General features: G+C 46.1%; 1 protein-coding gene across 6 annotated transcripts in view; it reads left to right on the top strand.

Moving 5' to 3' along the window:
* The window catches only part of LIMCH1 (LIM and calponin homology domains 1), a 346,004-nt gene that overhangs the window by 284,688 nt on the left and 41,092 nt on the right, over positions 1 to 20,224 (top strand). For all 6 annotated transcript variants that reach the window (XM_062213687.1, XM_062213685.1, XM_062213686.1 and 3 more), the window contains 4 exons: positions 2,651 to 2,777; positions 4,943 to 5,100; positions 5,296 to 5,704; positions 13,173 to 13,391. In XM_062213687.1, coding sequence (XP_062069671.1) covers positions 2,651 to 2,777; positions 4,943 to 5,100; positions 5,296 to 5,704; positions 13,173 to 13,391 — 913 coding nt within the window. The remainder of the gene's footprint in view (positions 1 to 2,650; positions 2,778 to 4,942; positions 5,101 to 5,295; positions 5,705 to 13,172; positions 13,392 to 20,224) is intronic.

Raw genomic sequence — 20,224 nt, 5'->3', positions numbered from 1 at the left:
GAGCCGGGTACTTCTTCCTGGTCTCCCATGGACCATCCTCCATTGCCTTCCCAGGCCACAGCAGAGAGCTGGACTGGAAGAGGAGCAACCAGGACAGAATCCAGCACCCCAACCGGTACTAGAACCAGGGATTCCAGCGCCGCAGGCGGAGGATTAGCCTAGTGAGCCGCGGCACCGGCCGAAACAGGTAGCTTTTGGCCCCTGGGGCTGGAACAGTCTGCCCTTCACTGTGGGACAGAGAGAGGGCCCCAGGAAGGCAGTTCTGAAGGTAAATGAGATAACCAAATCCCAGACCCTGGCTCCATTTTCTTCCTGGCCTCCTAGCAGGAGATCTGGTGCTACACGTACCCACTGTGGCCTGAGCCATAGTTCCGCCCTTGAGCAGGTACAGAAAGCAAAAGTTGGGGGAAGGGACCTCCGTTCTCTCCCATGATCTGCCAGCTCCTTGGTGGATTGTAAGAGGGTCCCAGCCTAAAGAGGTTTTGATCTTTGAAAGTCTTAGTGAAGATTATAAATTACTTTAAAAGATGAACCAACTGGATTAGGCATGTTAAGGTAAGTTTTTTTGTTATTTTGTTTTGTTTTTCCATTTAACTGTGAGAGGAGTGAGATGAATTTCTGTCTGTTTCTGAAAGGCCTACTAAAGTGAATTTTGATCAATGAAGTTTAAACACATATGGATTTGACATTTCTAGCTAACCTTGAAAATTCTTAAACCTTTCTTAAACAACATTAGTAAAGGTGTGAATAGGTGAGAAATGACAGCCCTTCTCCCCTAGCGAAGATGACAAGTCAGTATTCTAGAAGGCAGGGTGCCCAGATCAGTGCTGCCCCACCCCCCCCCTTCCAGGTGTGGCGGCAGCTGCAGCCAGTGGCTGATCCCATCAGTGCTAGCACGAGCCTCAGCTAACAGTCCGTCTCTGCAGCTGGGTTACTAGAAGACTCTTGGGGGAGACAGATCACTGTTAGCTCTCTTAGGTCAGACTTCCACTACCGTCATCTGCCGACTGGAGAGAGACACCCAAGCACCCCTGCAGCCCGGCTCTGGGTGCACTGGAATGAAGGTGGCAGCTGTGGCTTTGGCAGTGGTCTTCTGGAATTCCCAGAAGGCTGCGTGCCAGGAACACACTGCATGCAGCGGTGCTGTGGCTGGTCGCTGCCTGGCCGGGATCCTGGACATCACTGGCGATGTCCACAATGAGCCAGTGTCCAAGCGCATGGCTTTTCCTTTCTTCGTGTTGAGCTGGCTTCAAAGCTGAGCCATCGCCGCTGTCTGCTGTACTCTCCGCGCGCTTGCACGGCCCTCGGTTGCTGTGTATCCCACTCGGACACAGAGCTGGTCATTTTTTTTTTAAAAGCAAAAGCAAACAAAAAAAGGGTCTTGCTTTGGTTTCTGTATCTGTTTCCGTCTTGCTGCTTCAGCTTGTGCTGTTACATAGGTCTCCGTCAGCATCACAGGTCTTGCCCAATATTTAATGAGGTTCTGTAGAATATATGAATTCCATGCATAGCCCATGGCTTTTTTTGGTAAGATTTATTTATTTTACTTAAAAGTCACAGTTACACACAGAGAGAAGGCAAAGCAGAGAGAAAGAGAGAGAGAGAGAGAGAGAGGTCTTCATCCGCTAGTTCACTCCCCAACTGGCCACAATGGCCGGAGCTGTGCCAACCTGAAGCCAGGAGCCAGGAGCTTTTCCCGGGTCTCCCACACGGGTGCAGGGGCCCAAGGACTTGGGCCATCTTCTACTACTTCCCCAGGCCATAGCAGAGAGCTGGATCGGAAATGGAACAGTTGGGTCTTGAACCAGCGCCCATATGGGATGCCGGCACTGCAGGTGGTGGCTTTACCTGCTACGCCACAGCACCAGCCCCAGCTCACAGCTTTTTAAAATTTGCTTTCCTCATCCTTTTTCTTTTTAAAGAGTAACTTCAGAGGTATCCTGACCCCAAAAAAGGTGAAATAATTGTGAGAATATTAGGAGAGGGAAGAGTACACTATTTTATATATTTTATACCTTACTATTATTATAAGATGCCTCGTTTTATTGATTCTGAGACAGTGTCAGTGGCACTATGAGTTATGGAGAGTTTTTACAGGAAATCAAAAGAAATAGCCACTTAAACATATACATAATCAATTCATATGCTAGATGCATCCAACAACTCTGAAAGTGAAACACGACAACGCGTCCTAAGCTTGAGGCTGTATTTTTTGGAAGGTGGGGAAATCGGCTTCCTTTGCACAGAAACATGGGAGCCAGCTCTCTACACCCACACTATTTGCTGTAATCAAGTTTCACTGTTTGGAACTATGTCCTTCTTCCCCAAAAGGCCTCCCCATGCTGTATGCCTTTGAATTCTTATTTTATTTTTAAATACATTTCCGAAGGAGAGGAGCCCAGGGTTCAGGTGCCTCTCTCTAGCTCTTCTTTGATCCTTTGTTGGCGCCTATTTCATAGTGATGCTGACCAGATTCGGTTTTACCTCTGATGACAAAGGCGGTCGCTCTGTGGCTTTTGTGGGGGGGAAGCGGCAGGCAGGTCGCAGGGCCGCGGGCACCCCCACGCAGCGGGACGCGGCGGAACGGGCGTGTGGGGACCGAGGGGCACTGATGGCCACGGGGTTTTGTCTCTGCTCTCCCTGCACGCAGGAGCACAAGTTTGTTTGACATGCGGTGCGAGGAGGAGGCCGCCGTGCTGCCGCACAGCAGGGCCCGCCAGGAGCAGCTGCAACTGATAAACAGCCAGCTGCGGGAAGAGGACGACAAATGGCAAGACGTGAGTTCAGGGCAGGGCGGTGCTGGCAGTGGGGCGATGGCTGCTGGGTGGGGGAATGGGGGAAGACTAGCCCTTGACAGCCCTGCTGAGGGCCAGAGCTCCTGGAGGGTTTGCAGAGCTGTGGTGAGGAAAAGGTGAGAGCCACGTGCAGGGTGTGGAGTGAGTGACAGGGACCTGTCCTTGGTCTTGACAGAAACTTGGTAACAAACGAGAGGGCAGCACCAGGCGGGCACCTGGCGTGGGATGCAGCTGGGGGATGCTGTGCCTTCAGAGGTTGTATATTTGAAATTGATGGTGGTGGTGGTAACAGCAAGAGCAGTAATTGCCAACGTTGACAGTGTACCAGCAGGTGTGCTGTCCTAAGTGTTTTGCAGGTCATCGTTCATTTAACCCTCCTAGTACTGCATAAGCTAGCAACCCTGGCCATCCTGGGTCCTGCAGATCAGTCCCCGCACAGCTAAGTCACTTGCCCACAGTTACCCAGTGGGTCAGTGGGGCAGCTGGGTGAGCACCAGGGAAGGCAGGAGGAAGAGAAGGGGGAGGACCCTGAGATCGTGTGCTGAGAGCAGAGCCAAAAGGGAAGGAGGGAAGATGGAGGAGCGGAGCACCATTTCATTGAGTGCTTCCAGAGCACTGAGCCAGCTGTTGTGAACTGAACTCTACCACTAGTCAAAGCAGTTAACTTCTCCAAAGCCCACCCAGTATCATCATGATTGTGTCTCACATGTATTGAGCTTCTGACTGTGTGCCTGACACCTTACACACACTGGCATTCTACCCTATGAGCTTGTAAGAATGCTACTGGCATCCCCATTTTAGAGATGAGAAAACGGAGATACAGAGAGGCTGAGAAGCATACTTGAGATTCCAAAGCACGGACGAGACAGAGCTGGGATTCTTCCCATCCATCCGACCCCAGGATCCTCACTCTCTCATTGTGCTAGAACTCCCTGTAGAATTGGTGATGAAGTTGTTGTAAGGATCTGATGAATTCAGGTATGGAGACCCATTGGATCTCTAAGACGACAAAGCCAATGCTTTTCTGCCTTTTACTTCCTCCCAAGAGGAAACTGTCAATTAAGCCTTGCCATTCTGTTATCAGCAAATCTCTTGGCAAGACAGACTATAAATAGGAAGAAGTGACGTTTCGTACGATTACCATGTGAGGCAGCTCTCCAAAACGTGGCAGCTGACATGGAGTAAGGTCACGTAGATCACACGGCTGTGCTTAAATGCACTGCCCTGATATGGGTGCACACATAATATCTGAACTTTGCTGCCTTGGAGGCATTCTGGTTCTAGCCAGACCGAAGTTGGGTTGTATTGGGTTCTATGTGAATGCCCTAGCCCAGTGCCTCTTCTCATCATCAGTGTTCACTGAACTCTGCACGGGGCCAGGCGTCTGGCACAGTGATCAAGACGCTGCCGGGGTCACCTGCACCTCATTTTGCAGTGTCTGGTTCAAACCCTGGCTCCTCTGCTTCCTTTCTTTTTTTTAAAAGATTTATGTTTATTTGAGAGGTAGAGTTACAGAGAGAGAAAGGGAGAAACAGAGAGAAAGGTCTTCTGTCCACTGGTTCACTCCCCAAATGATGGCAACAGCCAGAGCTGAGCTGATCTGAAGCCAGGAGCCAGGAGTTTCTTCCGGGTCTCCCACATGGCTGCAGGGACCCACGGACTTGGGCCATCTTCTACTGCTTTCCCAGGCCATAGCAGAGAGCTGGATGGGAAGAGGAGCAGCCGGGACTAGAAGCAGCACGCACATGGGATGCCAGCACTACAGGCAGAGGCTTAGCCCACTATGCCATAGCGCCAGCCGCTCCTCTGCTTCCTTTCTGACTTCCTGCTAGCACATACCTTGGGAGGCAGCAGGTGATGGCTCATGTAATTGGGCCCCTCCTACTCATATGGAAGCCCTGGATTGAACTCCAGGATCCTGGATATGGCCTGGCCCATCCCTGGCTATTGTGGGCATTTGGAGAGATCTTCGATCTCTCTCCATCTGTGTGTCTATCTATCTATCTGCCTTTCAAAGAAAATAAAAATTAATTTTTAAACATTTTTTTAGAAAAGATACAAACAATGATTAGTAAGAAATAGATACACTGGGAAGAGTGGAAGTGGAGTTCTATACAGGCCTGAAGAATGCTGTCTCTCCCACCCAGGACCTGGCTCGTTGGAAGAGTCGTAGGAGAAGTGCATCACAAGACTTGATCAAGAAAGAGGAGGAAAGGAAAAAAATGGAGAAGTTACTGGCTGGAGAGGATGGAACCAGTGAACGAAGGAAAAGCATCAAGACCTACAGAGAAATTGTTCAAGAAAAGTGGGTTCTTTCTGGGCTTGTGTTTGAATGTACAATATTATCTAGATAAGCATTTTTCTAAAACTTGCCTGTTACAAAGACTTCACGCTGACATTTCACACTCCCTGTGCTATCTCTTCAGCTCTACCTTGGTCCTTTGCAATTTTCATGACTGTTGACTTTGTTCTCACTTCCTCCTCCCCTGCCCCAACCTAGAGAGCGGAGAGAGAGAGAGCTGCACGAAGCGTATAAGAACGCACGGTCACAGGAGGAGGCCGACGGGATCCTGCAGCAGTACATCGAGAGGTTCACCATCAGCGAGGCTGTTCTTGAACGCTTGGAGATGCCAAAAATTCTGGAAAGAAGCCATTCAGCAGAGCCAAACTTATCCTCCTTCCTGAGCGACCCCAACCCCATGAAATACCTGCGGCAACAGTCACTGCCTCCGCCCAAGTTCACTGCCACTGTGGAAACCACCATCGCGCGTGCCAGTGCCCCGGATGCCAGCACGGCAGCAGGCAGTGGGTCCCCCAGCAAAACTGTGACCCCCAAAGCAGTGCCTATGCTGACACCCAAGCCTTACTCCCAGCCCAAAAACTCTCAAGAGGTTCTTAAGACCTTTAAGGTAGGACCAATTTCTTTTTTTTTTTTAATTTTTTTTAACTTTTATTTAATGAATATAAATTTTCAGTGTACAGCTTATGTATTACAATGGCTTCCCCCTCCCAGAACTTCCCTCCCACCTGCAACCCTCCCCTCTCCCACTCCCTCTTCCCTTCCATTCACATCAAGATTTCATTTTCAATTCTCTTTCTATACAGAAGATCAATTTAGTATAAAGATTTTAATAGTTTGCACCTACATAGAAACACAAAGTGAAACATACTGTTGGAGTACTAGTTATAGCATTAAATCAAAATGTACAGCACATTAAGGACAGAGATCCCACATGAGGAGCAAGTGCACAGTGACTCCTGTTGTTGACCCAACAAATTGACACTCTAGTTTATGGCGCCAGTAACCACCCTAGGCACTCGTCATGAGTTGCCAAGGCTATGGAAGCCTTCCAAGTTTGCTGACTCTGATCATATTTAGAGAAGGTCATAAAAGACAGAGTGAGGATAGTAACCAATGATCCTAAGAGTGGCATTTACCAGGTTTGAACAATTATACAGCATTAAGTGGGGAAGAGGACCATCAGTACACACAGGTTGGGAGTAGAGCCATTGGTGGTAGAGTAGAGGTTATGATTACAAAGGAATGAGGCCCAAGTGCGCTAGACAGGGTCCAGAACAAAGGACAGAGTCATTATTAGCAGAGCTAAGAAAGGTGCTGTCTAAGCTACAATTAAGTTTTCTGATTGAGAGGCAAATAGAACCTGACAGAAGGGGCTTGATAATAATCTGTTGGGCTTTAGGCCTTGTAAGTTAAGAGGCGCAGACTTATCTATCTCTTCACATGGGGTATATCCTAAGGGAGGTGTGAACCTCCTGGGGGAAGGCACTCTGTTGACCTTCATTACTTGGCTGGCCTGGGAGGAGAGCTGGCCAGGTAAAGGCAGGTGGCATCTCTAACAAGAAATTGACAGTTCTGCCTGCAATGTTGCTGACCCTACTTGACCATCCCCTCAGCTGCAGTGGTCACTTTGGAAGTTGGGCTGAGTGAAGGGCTTTTCAGCTTGGAGCCAATAAGATCTGTGGCTCTGACCTGGGCATCCTTCGACTCCAGGGCAGGTCCATTTCCAGTGATCCAACTCTTGGCAGAGCTGCCAGGGCTCTTCACAAGCTGACTTCTGCTGAAGCCCAGGCTTACCACATGGAAAGCCACTGCAGTGGACTGGCCTGCTGGGTCTCCTTGAGGGCAGATCACTGTACAGATCAGCCATTTATAGGCCTGCCACCCATTGCTTCTGATGCCTAGCTTTCTTTTCCTCCTGGTTTTTGTTAAAGCAGACCAGAAGATGCAAGTCAAGGGAGTGCCCACGTCCCATCTCTAACCTTCGGTGGCCTGAACTACAAGTCTATAGTCACAGGCATGTTCTGTAGTAGTTTTTCTAAGGTAGACAATGCCCATGAGGAAAATTATATTCTCACTTAAAAACTTTCTTTCCCTTTGGTCTGAGAGGTTTTTTCTACTTACTGTATACTTTGCTGATGGCAAAGTAAATCTAGCTATGAGATTATTATTTAAGCTCTTATTTTGGCTATGCTATTACAGAAAAATGTTAGCCATCTCTTTTATGAGGTCTAAAGATTAAATTGTGCGTCTTACAGATTCCTTCATAATAGAATTAATTTCCTACCTTGAGGAGAATAGAGAAATGAAAGAACAAGTTGGGCTTAGAATAGGGAAATGAGGGAGCAAGTCCTAGATCGCTTGCTGACAATAGCAATATCACATGAATACTTAGCAAACAGTTTCAACCATTAGATAACAACTTAAGAAAACATTTACCAGAGGGTCCAATGCCTTCTATAAATTTTAAGAATCATGTATTTGGAAACATCTCTTAAATATCTAACATGGTATCGTTTGTTTAACCAGTAAACTTAAGCACAACCATATAAAATGTTTTTAGTTTCTTTCTACCAACAAGTCTAAAACATATGATACACAGATTCAGGTCACACAAATTAAAATGTATCTTTGATTGATTTTAGCAGCTTAAATTTATGGACAATCTTATCTATATTCTACTAACAAGTTTAAAACATATGATACAGAGATTAAGGTCACACAAATTAAAATGTATCTTTGATTAAATTTAGCAGCTTAAATTTATGGACAATCTAATCATAAGCCAATTAAAATAAAACTCTTAATAAAATTTTCCCATGTGGACATACAATATATACACACATATAACATAGCATAATAGTCCAATATAGCAATTTTAATAATAGCTTTTAAAATCTTTAACTCTTTTTGTAGATTGCCAATTGATTTGAATTGCTTTTTGTTTTTAGTAACCTCAGTTAACCATACTTTCTTTCAGTTGGTACTGCCAATACATTATTGGCTTCATCTGTTTACAGATTCATCCCAAAGTACTGAATACAATAGAAGTGGCTGGAAAAAGTCCATAGGAACCTATAGGAGGACAGCTATACATAGAACCAACAACGCTTTAGTTTTATGAGCAGCAGATCATATCTAACTGTGGATGACAAAATCTTAAGAGTAGATCTCAAAACTGAACCGCAGGTACTCGAAAAGGAGCACCCTGACCCAGAAAAGCGGGATTATTTTACAAACCAAAAGCAAAATGTGTTGATACTTGTAACTGCTTGTTTGTGTGTCAGAAGGCTGTTCTTGCAAGTTTGTTGATATTGATGGGCTCTGATGACAGATAGTCTGGTCATATCCAAAAGCCAGGTGTTTTCTCATTTGATCAAATGGCCTGGACTCAATATAGAAGTGGTAATTTAGTAATAACCTAGTGTCTCCAGCGAGGAGACAAGGTGAACTCCTCAAAGCAAAATTCTAATTGCTTTTGGTTTAAATAGAAGATATGCAGCTACCTCTATTTTTTTAAAAGATTTATTTTATTTATTTATTTTATTTATCTGTAACAGAGAGAGGTAAAGCCAGAGAGAGAGAGAGAGCGAGCGAGCGAGCTTCTTCCATCTTCTGGTTCACTCCCCAAATGGCTGCAATGGCCAGAGCTGAGCTGATCTTAAGCCAGGAGCCAGGAGCTTCTGCTGTCTCTGCCACGTGGGTGCAGGGGCTCAAGGACTTGGGCCATCCTCTACTACTTTCCCAGGGCATAGCAGAGAGCTGGATCGGAAGTGGAGCAGCCGGGACTAGAACCGGCACCCATATGGGATGCTGGTGCTGCAAACCAGGGCTTTAACCCACTGCGCCACAGCACCAGCCCCTCAGCTACCTCTCTTTTATGAAGAAATTGACATCATACCCAAAAAGATGCTACAGTTGAAAAAACTTCGAGGAATACATGGGAACATGGGATATACTTGGTCCTCAGATGAGACAGGGTAGTTTTTTAAGAAGAAAGAAACAGGATTATTTTACCAAGGAATGTGTAAAGTAATGTTCCAGAACAAAAGAGCCTTTGGTAGCCACACATCTTTTCCCTGCCTCAGCTACCAGCATCTCCCCTTCTATCATGAGGAACCCCCATCCTTTGTCTTAAAGTCTTCTGACTACAAAGAAAACGTGGTCCTCATTGTCCCTGCATGCCACATGAGTGTGTAATAGAAGACAGAGGTGGAATTCATCCCTGGGAGATGCAACCATTGTGACTGTAAAAGTTTACATAACGGAACTAAGTGAGCAACGTGATGCCAGGCATCTCCCTATTGAATTTCACAGGGAACTCATTGCACGCTCTTACTTTTGCTTAAATGACTCTGAATGTATCTTAAACATTGTGCCTTAGGCTTTGATGGAACACAAGAAAACATCAGGGCTGTCTCGTCTGGATTTGAATTGAGACATTTGTCCCTTTGGGGCAGGGTCTGTGTCCTTCATGTTTACAGCTCCATCCTGAGAGCCTGGCAGAGGTTCCCAGGCCATGGTAGGCACTGCAAGGGCTTATGGAATGACTAAATGGATTTTGCTGAGAAAATGAGCCATGGATCATGCAGACACATACACACACACACATCACACCCATATGTGCTCAGTGGTGTACCTAAGTGTTTCGGGGCTTTCCTTCACTCAGGCCTATAACGATGAATGATCTGTGACTGTCCAAAGCAAAAAGTTTCATGTTGAGGGGGCCTAGAATAGAGGTGGAGAACACACCTATCTAACAGGCTATCCAAACATCTGATGATACCAGCTAAATGTCCGTTTCCCCTCCCTTGAGTACATAGTACAATGTGATTATTTAAGCAGAAGAAATGAGATGACTTCATAGCAAAATAGAAAGCCCTGTCTTTGACCTCTATAGCAGTCAGTGTAGCAGGTGTAACAGGTGCTCTAGAGGCCTCAGGAGAGCACCTGGGAGGGAATGTGTTGAGAAACTTCAGGAGAGGTCCTACAGCTAGAATCCACTCTTCTTAGAAAAAAAAAATATTTACTTGAAAGGCAGAGTTACAGAGGCAGAGGGAGAGACTGAGGAAGAAAGAACTTTCATCCGCTGGTTCACTCCACATATGGCTGCAAATGCCTGGGCTAGGCCAGGCTGAAGCCAGAAGCCAGGAGCTTCATCTGGGTCTCACACATGGGTGGCAGGGGCCCAAGTGCTTAGGCCATCTTTTGTTGCTTTTCCAGGAACATTAGGAGGGAGCTGGATTAGAACTGGAGCATCTGGGACTTGAACCAGCACCCATATGGGATGCCGGCATGACAGGAGACAGCTTAACCCACTGTACCACAGCACCAGCTCCTAGAGTTCACTCTTGATAGTGGATATTCCTTTTATTCATCAGTAACCTTGATGGCTATCCACGCTATTTCTAGCCAACAGTCCACTGAGTGGATGGGAGGGCACTTGTGACCAAAGGTTGTATGTAAATATGGCATTTGTTAACAGGTAATGCCAGGACAGAAGCTAAGGGGTGTATGTGGGTATGTGTATACAAGGATACTACAAAATTTTATATAAAATTTCAAGGATACTTCAAAATTTCAGTGGCTACCACCCAGGCCCCCACTGGTAGCATCCCCTTGGGAGGAACCCACACTGGAGGGAGCACTGGTGCCCATCCCATACATAGCATGTGGGCACATGACCCATCCAAGGGTACCGAGCCACACCATCTAGAATTCAGGCCCTTCCCAGCCCCTCAGACACCACAGGACTGCCCAGTGGGCTCTTACCCAGGCCTCAGATGCCCCTCTCAGCCCCATCCTGGCCATCAGTCCACCATTGGAAAATTGAAATAAAAGATAAGTTTATTTTGGTACAAAAAATTGTGACATCCATGCATGCAAAAGTCTTCAAAAACTTTATGAAACCCATGTGTTGTGAATAATCCATGCATGGATTTCAAAAAAAAAAAATTTGCACCACATAAACTTAACTTGATTTTTCTGCAGACCATCTGAGGTGCCCTCGTGTGTGTGTGCTTACAGAGGGTCAGGTGGCAGAGGACACTGGCTCAGTTGCTGCCTCGGTGCAGCAGAATAAAGAGCAAGGCAAGATCTAAGGCAACATTTTCCAAACCAAGAATTGCCGCTTGTTGCAGGTTATAAAATCAATTTGGTATTTTGGAATCAGCATGGTTTATTTTTTAATGAAGTGCTTTAGAATATTTTTATTTAAAAAAAAAAAGCATAGTGCATCAAACACAAAAGAGATACATATTGTTTGGGGAAAGTTCTGTTTCAGGTATATTTATATATATGCTGAGTTGTGATTTAAATTGTTTTTTCTGAGTAGCCGATAATAATATATGGACACCAGTAGGTGAAGGTAAACAAACTCTGATGAATATCTGGCTTCCCAGGTATTGTTCATCTTCTTTGTGAAGATTTTCCTTCATAAAATATTTAGAAGGCTTAATTACAATAGCTAATATTTAAGTACTTTAAATGAGTCAGGTATTGTTCTAAAATCTGTACATATATTAATCTATCAAAGCCCCTTAATCTCACTATGAATGAGAAATGTTACTTTTTGAGTAAATTTTTGAGTTAGGGGCTGGCACTGTGGCTCAGTAGGTTAATCCTCCGCCTGCGGCACCCGCATCCCATATGGGCACCGGTTCTAGTCCCAGCTGTTCCTCTTCTGATCCAGCTCTCTACTGTGGTCTTGGAAAGCAGTAGAAGGTGGCCCAAATGCTTAGGCCTCTGAACCCGCATGGGAGACCAGAAATAAGCACCTGGTTCCTGGCTTCGGATCAGCGCAGCTCCCGCTATTGTGGCCATAAAAAAAAATTTGAGTTGAATACAGAGGATAAGAAACTTGTTGAAGGGTAGGCATATGACCTAACAGTTAAGACACTGGTTGGGACGTCCCATATCCGTATTCCTGGATTCAAGTCCCTATTGCACTCCCAAATCCAGCTTCCTGCACGTTTGGGAATGAACCGGTAGATGAGAGCTCTCTGTCTGTCTCCCTGTTTCTCTTTTTTCTGTCTGCTGCCCAGATAAGTGAATGAGCAGATAAGGAAGTAAGTATTGGAGGGAAAAGGATGAAGATGACCTGGCTGCTGGGTGGCAGAGCCAGGACTCGGTTTCAGGTGTTCTAGCAGCAGTCTCACGCACACTCTACATCTGCCTCAGACTCCAGCATGGGGAGTTCTAGGTGCCTTTCAGTGAGCCAGGCTCACTTCCCTCTCTGCTCCTTCTTTATACACTTTCCCCAGATGTAAGTATTCAACAAAAATATTTTACTGTATGTGATCTTTTTTCCTTGAAAAAAAAATTGGGGTTGTAAAATTAACTGGAAATGGGGATACTTTGTAACATAGGTCCCCTGACCCTCCATGACAGCTATAAAAAAGTACCCATTGGTCGGCGCCATGGCTCACTAGGCTAATCCTCCGCCTGCAGCGCTGGCACCCTGGGTTCTAGTCCCGGTTGGGGTGCCGGTTCAATCCTGGTTGCTCCTCTTCCAGTCCAGCTCTCTGCTGTGGCCCAGGAAAGCAGTGGAGGATGGTCCAGGTCCTTGGGCCCTGCACCCACCCGCATGGAAGACCAGGAGGAAGCACCTGGCTCCTGGCTTCGGATCAACGCAGCGTGCTGGCTGTAGCAGCCATTTAGGGGGTGAACCAGTGGAAGGAAGACCTTTCTCTCTGTCTCTCTCTCTCTCTCTCACTGTCCAACTCTGCCTGTCAAAAAAAAAAAGTCAAAATGTATGAAATAGCAGTTTTAAATGAAAAATTACTGGAACTCAAATATGTCATGTGTGTGTATTTAAGATTCTTTTGGCTTTCTGCACTTTAAAATAAAAGTGCACCATAAATAAGGTAAATATGAAATATAATCTATAATGAAGTAGTCTAAGACCAACTCTCACTTAAAGAGGGTCTTGAAGATGGCATTTGTAAAAGCCCTGAATTCTAAAACTGAGTAAAATATTTGTCTTCATTGGCCTGTTTACCAAATGATCATCCTATAAGGAAATTCTAGTGTGGTTTTTTGAGAAACAGCATGTTTTGTGTTCATTGTGGTCTCTATAGGTAGATGGCAAAGTCAGCATGAACGGAGAGACAGCCCACGGAGATGAGGAAGAGAAGGGAAGAGAGTGTCCCACAGTGACACCTGCCGTCTCCTTAACCACGTCCCAGATGTTTGAAGGTGTGGCCAGAGTGCACGGGTCACCAGTGGAGCTCAAGCAAGACAACAACAGCATTGAGATCAACATAAAGAAGCCAAATCCTGTTCCCCAGGAAGCGACAGTAAGAACCAAAGTTATTTTTCCTCTTTGAGATAATGCCGCCATCAAACAATCTGTTTTTAAAAATAAGTAGGTCGTGACAGTGATCCATTTCTGACTATATGGGTATACTGTATCTGTTTGCTAGGGCTGCGTATCAGAGTACCACGTGGGATAGCTTAACAACAGAAATAAATTACCCTGTAGTCATGGTAACGAGAGGCCCAGAGCCAAGATGTTGCAGGATTCTATCTGTTGGCAGTGAACAATCAGTTTTGTGCCTCTTTCCTAGCTTCTGGTGGTAGCTGGCAATGTGGACATGGCTTGGCTTGTGGGTGCATCTTCCTGACCCCTGCCTTATCATCACGTGTTCTTCCTGTGTACGTGGCTATTCAAACTGCCACTGGTACAAGAACACCAGTCATACTGACATGGGATCCACCTTGCTCCATTGTGACCTCGTCTTAGCTGATGTCTCCAACCACTGTATTTCCTAATACCAGTACATTCTGAGGCCCTAAGCATTAGCACTCCAATGTATGAGTTTTGGGAGACCCAGTTCAACCCGTAGCACTAGGTTATGATAGAAAGGTAATACCATTTATCAGCAAGAAATTACTTTTCTTGCCTTCACATTCTTGGGGTCCAGTGTTAGAGAAAAACAGATAATTTTTTTCCATTGGTTCAGGACCTCATTAGACTTATTAATATAACCTGAACATAACTAGAGCTTAACAAAACCTGGCTTCTCTTCCTTACTAATATGTAGAAAAGTGTCTTATTAATTACAAAAAGATTCATAAGGCCAGCACCACGGCTCAATAGGCTAATTCTCCACCTGCGGTGCCGGCACACCGGGTTCTAATCTTGGTCGGGGCACCGGATTGTGTCCCGGTTGCTCCTCTTCCAGTCCAGCTCTCTGCTATGGCCTGGGAGTGCAGTGGAGGATGGCCCAGGTCCTTGGGCCCTGCACCCACATGGGAGACCAGGAGAGGCACCTGGCTCCTGGCTTCGGATCAGCGTGGTGTGCCGGCCACAGTGCGCTGGCCACGGCAGCCATTGGAGGGTGAACCAATGGAAAAGGAAGACCTTTCTTTCTGTCTCTCTCACTATCCACTCTGTCAAAAAACAAAACAAAACAAAACAAAAGATTCATAAAAATAAAGCTCATTTATTAGCTTAACCCCTTAAATTCAGAGGAATAGAAAGTAAGGGTCGGCCAGCGCCGTGGCTCAACAGGCTAATCCTCCGCCTAGTGGTGCCAGCACACCGGGTTCTAGTCCCAGTCAGGGCGCCAGATTCTGTCCCGGTTGCCCCTCTTCCAGGCCAGCTCTCTGCTGTGGTCAGGGAGTGCAGTGGAGGATGGCCCAAGTGGTTGGGTCCTGCACCCCATGGGAGACCAGGATAAGCACCTGGCTCCTGCCTTCGGAACAGCACGGTGCACCAGCCGCAGCACGCCAGCTGCAGCGGCCATTGGAGGGTGAACCAATGGCAAAAGGAAGACCTTTCTCTCTGTCTCTCTCTCTCTCACTGTCCACTCTGCCTGTCAAAAAGTAAAAAAAAAAAAAAAGAGAGAGAGAGAGAGAAAGTAAGGGTCAGTGGCCAAGCTGAAATACATAGGGTCACCCGACAGCAACAAGAAAGAGAACCCAGGATGACATTGTATTTGCCACTTCAGAGCATCAAACATCAATCAGGAATAGTATGCGTTCATGGATTCTTCTCCAGAAAGGCTCCTGCTTGTTTTTCTGATCAAACCAAAGCTATACTACTGCTATAGAGGTAGCCCAGGCTGCGGGTATGAGCTGGACTCTGTTCCACCTCGTTTATCCTCCTGGAGGCTGGGTTTCTGGTATTTTAACATACAGCATTTGGGTTTGTAGTGTAGTTAAGGGAGGTGAAAACTGTCAAGAATGCACCCCTGCCCCTCCCCCAGCACCTAAAGAGTCGGTCCAGAAGGAAGCTCCTCCTCCAGCTCTGGAGCTGACCATCAGGTGACCCACACAATAAAAACCCATCAGTGGACTGAGGTGACCCACCTAGCAAAATCCCATCCAGTGGACTGCTAAGGTGACCCACCCAACAAAAACCCATCCAGTGGACTGCTAAGGTGACCCACCCAACAAAAACCCATCCAGTGGACTGGCTAAGGTGACCCACCCAACAAAAACCCATCCAGTGGACTGGCTAAGGTGACCCACCCAACAAAAACTTGTCCAGTGGACTGCTAAGGTGACCCACCCAACAAAAACTTGTCCAGTGGACTGCTAAGGTGACCCACCCAACAAAATCCCATCCAGTGGACTGCTGAGGTGACCCACCCAACAAAATCCCATCCAGTGGACTGGCTAAGGTGACCCACCCCCAACAAAAACCCATCCAGTGGACTGCTGAGGTGACCCACCCAACAAAAACCTGTCCAGTGGACTGGCTAAGGTGACCCACCTGATGAAAATCCATCCAGTGGCCTGGCTGTGACACTTATTATCTCTGGGATTTACCTCTTAAACAGTAAACTTCCTTTTTCAGAGGATTTGAGGGAATGAAATCCTTTCCCACAGTACACAAGCGCTTTGTGAAAGAGACTCCAGTGGGAAGAGACCATGGGAGCATGGTTCCTGGGCTCCAAGAGGGTGGTGTTGGGATCCAGGCAAAGGCTGAGTCTCTCCACCTGGACTCCAGTGTTGCTTTTCATTCCCATCCACATGGCCACCTCTGGCAAGCTCTCACAAGTTATCGTGAGACAGGATATTGAATTCTGGAGCAGAATGGGAACTTAACTGGCGGAGTAAACATTACTTATGCCCTTAAATGTAAATAAGAAGCTCCCTAACTTAGTAGCCATCATATGGAAGAGTTGTTTCTCTAGGACAGCTCATAATTCTGTCCTTATTTCTCTTTGGCCATACTTGGAAAGTCCATTCAGAAAAAGAGATGTCACACTGTCTAAACACCCCTCCAAGTACCTTGCTTTATGGTCTGGTTGGTTTTTTTAAGATTTATTTTATTATTTGAAAGGCAGAGTGACAAAAAGAAGGAGAGACAGATAGAGAAAGAGATCTTCCATCTGAGAGTTCACTCCCCAAATGGCCACCATAACCAGGGCTAGGCCAGGCTGAAGCCAGGAGCCAGGAACTCCATGCAGGTCTCCCACATGGGCGACAGGAGGCCAGGCACTTCAACCATCTTCTGCTGCTTTCCCAGTCATGTTTACAGGGAACAGGATCTGAAGTGGAGTAGCTAGGACTTGAACCAGTGTTCCAGTATGGGACACAGACGTCCCAGGTGGCGGCTGTACCTGCTATGCCACAATGCCAACCCCAAACTACCTTGTTTTTGTTTGTTTGTTAATTTTTATTTATTTAGTCTTTAGTTTTTATCATATTCAATATAATTCATAGATAGAATTCAAAGAATATAATGTTTTTTCCTTCCTCTCTCCCTCCCTCTCTTTCATTCTTTAGTTTTTGAGATGACATATTTTTAATTTGCATTATAGTCAAGGGCTTAATGCTGCACCCAAATAAAGAGTTTAACAGTAAAAAATAAAAAGACCCTATTTTAGTGAGAATACAGGCAAGACCAAAGTACCTTGAGTTAAGAGAAGGAAAATTACATAACCTGAAATGAATCATGTCATTTCAGAAGTTTAGATGCCTTCATAAGGAGAACTTGCAACCAAAGGTGGCCTTGTAGACTTTCTTCCTGGAAAGCAGCCTGGTCCTGGGCAGACTCCTGACACAGGTCCACACCCACGGAAAAGCCTGGAAATCTTTTCCTCTGGTGGATTTCTTCCTTGGAAACATTGCCTAGGTCAGAGTAGTTTCTAGGTCAGTAAAGCCTAATAGGTGGTAGAATGTATGTACCCAGTTAGGCTCTTAAATTAACTAGAGCAGAAGCCATTACATTATTTCCTGTTGCTATTATGTTATTATCTGTCCAAATGGATCAGACTATGCACCCAGTTGTTAGCTGGACTATGTGTAACTTTGTCTCCTTACTAAGGCACTCTGCATCCTCACTTGTGACTTTTGACACCACAAGTTTTCCATTTGCGTGTGTTATCCCAAGAGTCCTTTTAAAAGAATCACTTCTCCAGTAAACCTACTCCTCATTTTACTTCCTTCTCTGCTCTTCCAAGAAGAAACATTCCTTGACTCTGTTACAGCCGGCATAGTCCTGTTGAAAAAGTGCGATCAATTGGTCTCATGGCAAAATATGGTGGCTGACAGGAGGCTGTTCTTGATACAAGCTTGGACTGCAAGTCTTCTTTCTAACTCATATGCCCCGTTCTGTGGAGCTGTCAAAGGAATAGTGTTCTTCTTTTTAAATAGTGTCTTTCTTCCGAAAACTGCATTCCCAACAGATGCTCTCTACAGAGGAGTAGCCTCACCCACCACTGAAATGTCACAGTGCCTTTAGGACAAGCTGGACCTGTTCCAAGGGCACAGCAGCAGCTGTAGGCAGGAACAGCGACTGGGCTCGTGAGACAGAGCAGCAGAGGATGGCTGGGACACGAGGTGGGGAGAGCTGGAGTGTCAGCCCCTTTGAATGACGTCATGCCATCTCTTTAGTTGCCTTTATCTCACTCTTCTCATTTGAAGCTCTTGGGACCATGAATCTTCCTTTAGAAATACAGAGGGGATTCACAAAGTTCATGCAAAAATGGAATTAAAAGATAAGTTTATTTTGCTGCAGCAAGCACTTCTAAATCCATGTGTAGTTTTTTTTTTTCATAGTATACACTTTCTGTGGACTTGTTGAAGACCCCACATGGATCCTAAATTAAGTCAGAATATTTTTTAATTCTGTGGCTGTTCCTGCAACACATTCCAGACCTTTCTCAGTTGAGTCACCTGCACAGTAGGGAGGCAGTAATAGCAATCACCTTGTAGTTGGGTGCCTGTGAGCTGGTGAGTATGAATTAAGAAACTATTCAGGCCGGCCCCATGGCTCAACAGGCTAATCCTCTGCCTAGTGACGCCGGCACACCGGGTTCCAGTCCCGGTCGGGGCGCTGGATTCTGTCCTGGTTGCCCCTCTTCCAGGCCAGCTCTCTGCTGTGGCCAGGAAGGCAGTGGAGGATGGCCCAAGTGCTTGGGTCCTGCACACCATGGGAGACCAGGATAAGTACCTGGCTTCTGCCTTCGGATCAGCGCACTGTGCCGGCCACAGCGCGCTGGCTGCGGCGGCCATTGGAGGGTGAACCAACGGCAAAAGAAGACCTTTCTCTCTGTCTCCCTCTCTCTCACTATCCACTCTGCCTGTCAAAAAAAAGAAACTATTCAGCACCTTGTTTTTTACAGAAGAATAAAACTACAAACATACTCAAAAAATTCATAAAACAACTAGAAAAGTATAGAAAACAATATATAACTAAACACTAAATTGTAGAGTAAGAAGACCAGATGGATAAAAGATTGCAAAGAACAGGAAAGATCATTGAGCTTGGGTTTCATATGGAAAGGTTTTGTGTGAGGTATAGATTTTGAAACTTGACCTTCAGTGTGAGAATTGGGGGAGAGAAGCAGGCTATTACTGGAAGTAGCAGGATCAAGGGTATGGACAGTAGGAAGGAGCCCCCCAGAGGAATGGGCAGTGATGAGCGTGATGAGGTGCTACATACTCCAGACAGAGGGGTCAGGTCCCACTCTCCTCACCTCCCGCCCCCAGTTATCCCTGTGGTATTTCTGGGTTTTTTTGTTCATTTCAGCATCTCCGCCCAGTAGAAACCTAACACTTCTCTTTGCACTTAAAAATATTGGCTTCTATAAGAAAATCCTGCTATATTACAAATGCAGACTCCTAGAGTACAAGATTGGAAATGACTTTGGGCAGACGTCTAAACTGAGGACTGATTTATCCTACGTTTAGTGGCCTGCGTGGTGGAGAGGAGGGTGGAGTGTCTCCCTCACAGTTGTTCTAGTGATTTCTTGATCCGCTGAGATTTGTCATTGTATTTGAATCTCTTCTTTCCTCAGTGGTACCAAAATGACCCTTTCCTAAGCTATTCTATACAGTAAGTCAAAGGTCAAACACTGTCTGCACACGGTGAATGGGCCTCACTTGCTACTTAAAAAAGCAAGTGCAGTAGTGGTATGTGCACCAGATAGTCACTGTGAGAATGTGCATCTACAGAACACCTGGCTCAATGTCAAGGTGACTTTACTGCAGGGCCCCTAAATTCTTTTTAATTTTGTCACACAACAAATGAGAGAAAGGAAGCTATAATACGTTTTTCAGGAGCTCACAAAGAAGATAGGTGTAAGTTTCTCTGACTGAAATAAGATGGTCAAGATTACCAGTTTGAACAGATGTGAATTTCATACACATGAGATGAATTCCTTGTCCTTTTCCAATTCAGCTGCTCAGTTGTTCCAGTTGTAATTCTGTCAGAAACACATGGATGTGGACAGCTTTTTCCAGAAGACAGCTGCTCTTGCCAGTACTCACATGATTCTCCTACAGCTCTCTCTGTCCCCTCTGTCCTCCCTAGTTCTTGGCTTCCTCTTGCCACCAAGACTCCCGCGCCCCCCTGCACTCCCGGCGCTTCGGTCCCCCTGTCCCAGCGCTGGTGAGCAGCTCCCTCTCCCAGGCTCATCCCCTGTGGTCCCCCTGGCTGGCTGCACTTCCCCGCAGATGTGTGGCCGTGCTTCCTTGCCGACCAGGGGCCAGCAAGGGAGTTGGGTGTCTCAACGACTTCATCTGCTTTTTCTCAAACTTAGTAGCAAGGTAGGTCTGCTTTTCCCATCTCGAAAAAGCCCTGGGCTTTCCTCTTGAAAGTTCAGTACTTGGCTTATGCTTTCTGTCCCAGGAAAACAATCAGGCCCTTTCTTGAAGCATTTTGTTTTGCCGG

This window comes from Lepus europaeus, chromosome 16 (genome assembly GCF_033115175.1).
Source record: "Lepus europaeus isolate LE1 chromosome 16, mLepTim1.pri, whole genome shotgun sequence".
NCBI lineage: Eukaryota > Metazoa > Chordata > Mammalia > Lagomorpha > Leporidae > Lepus > Lepus europaeus.
The sequence above is the reverse complement of the archived record's forward strand: the minus strand, read 5'-3'. Positions and strand labels throughout refer to the sequence as shown.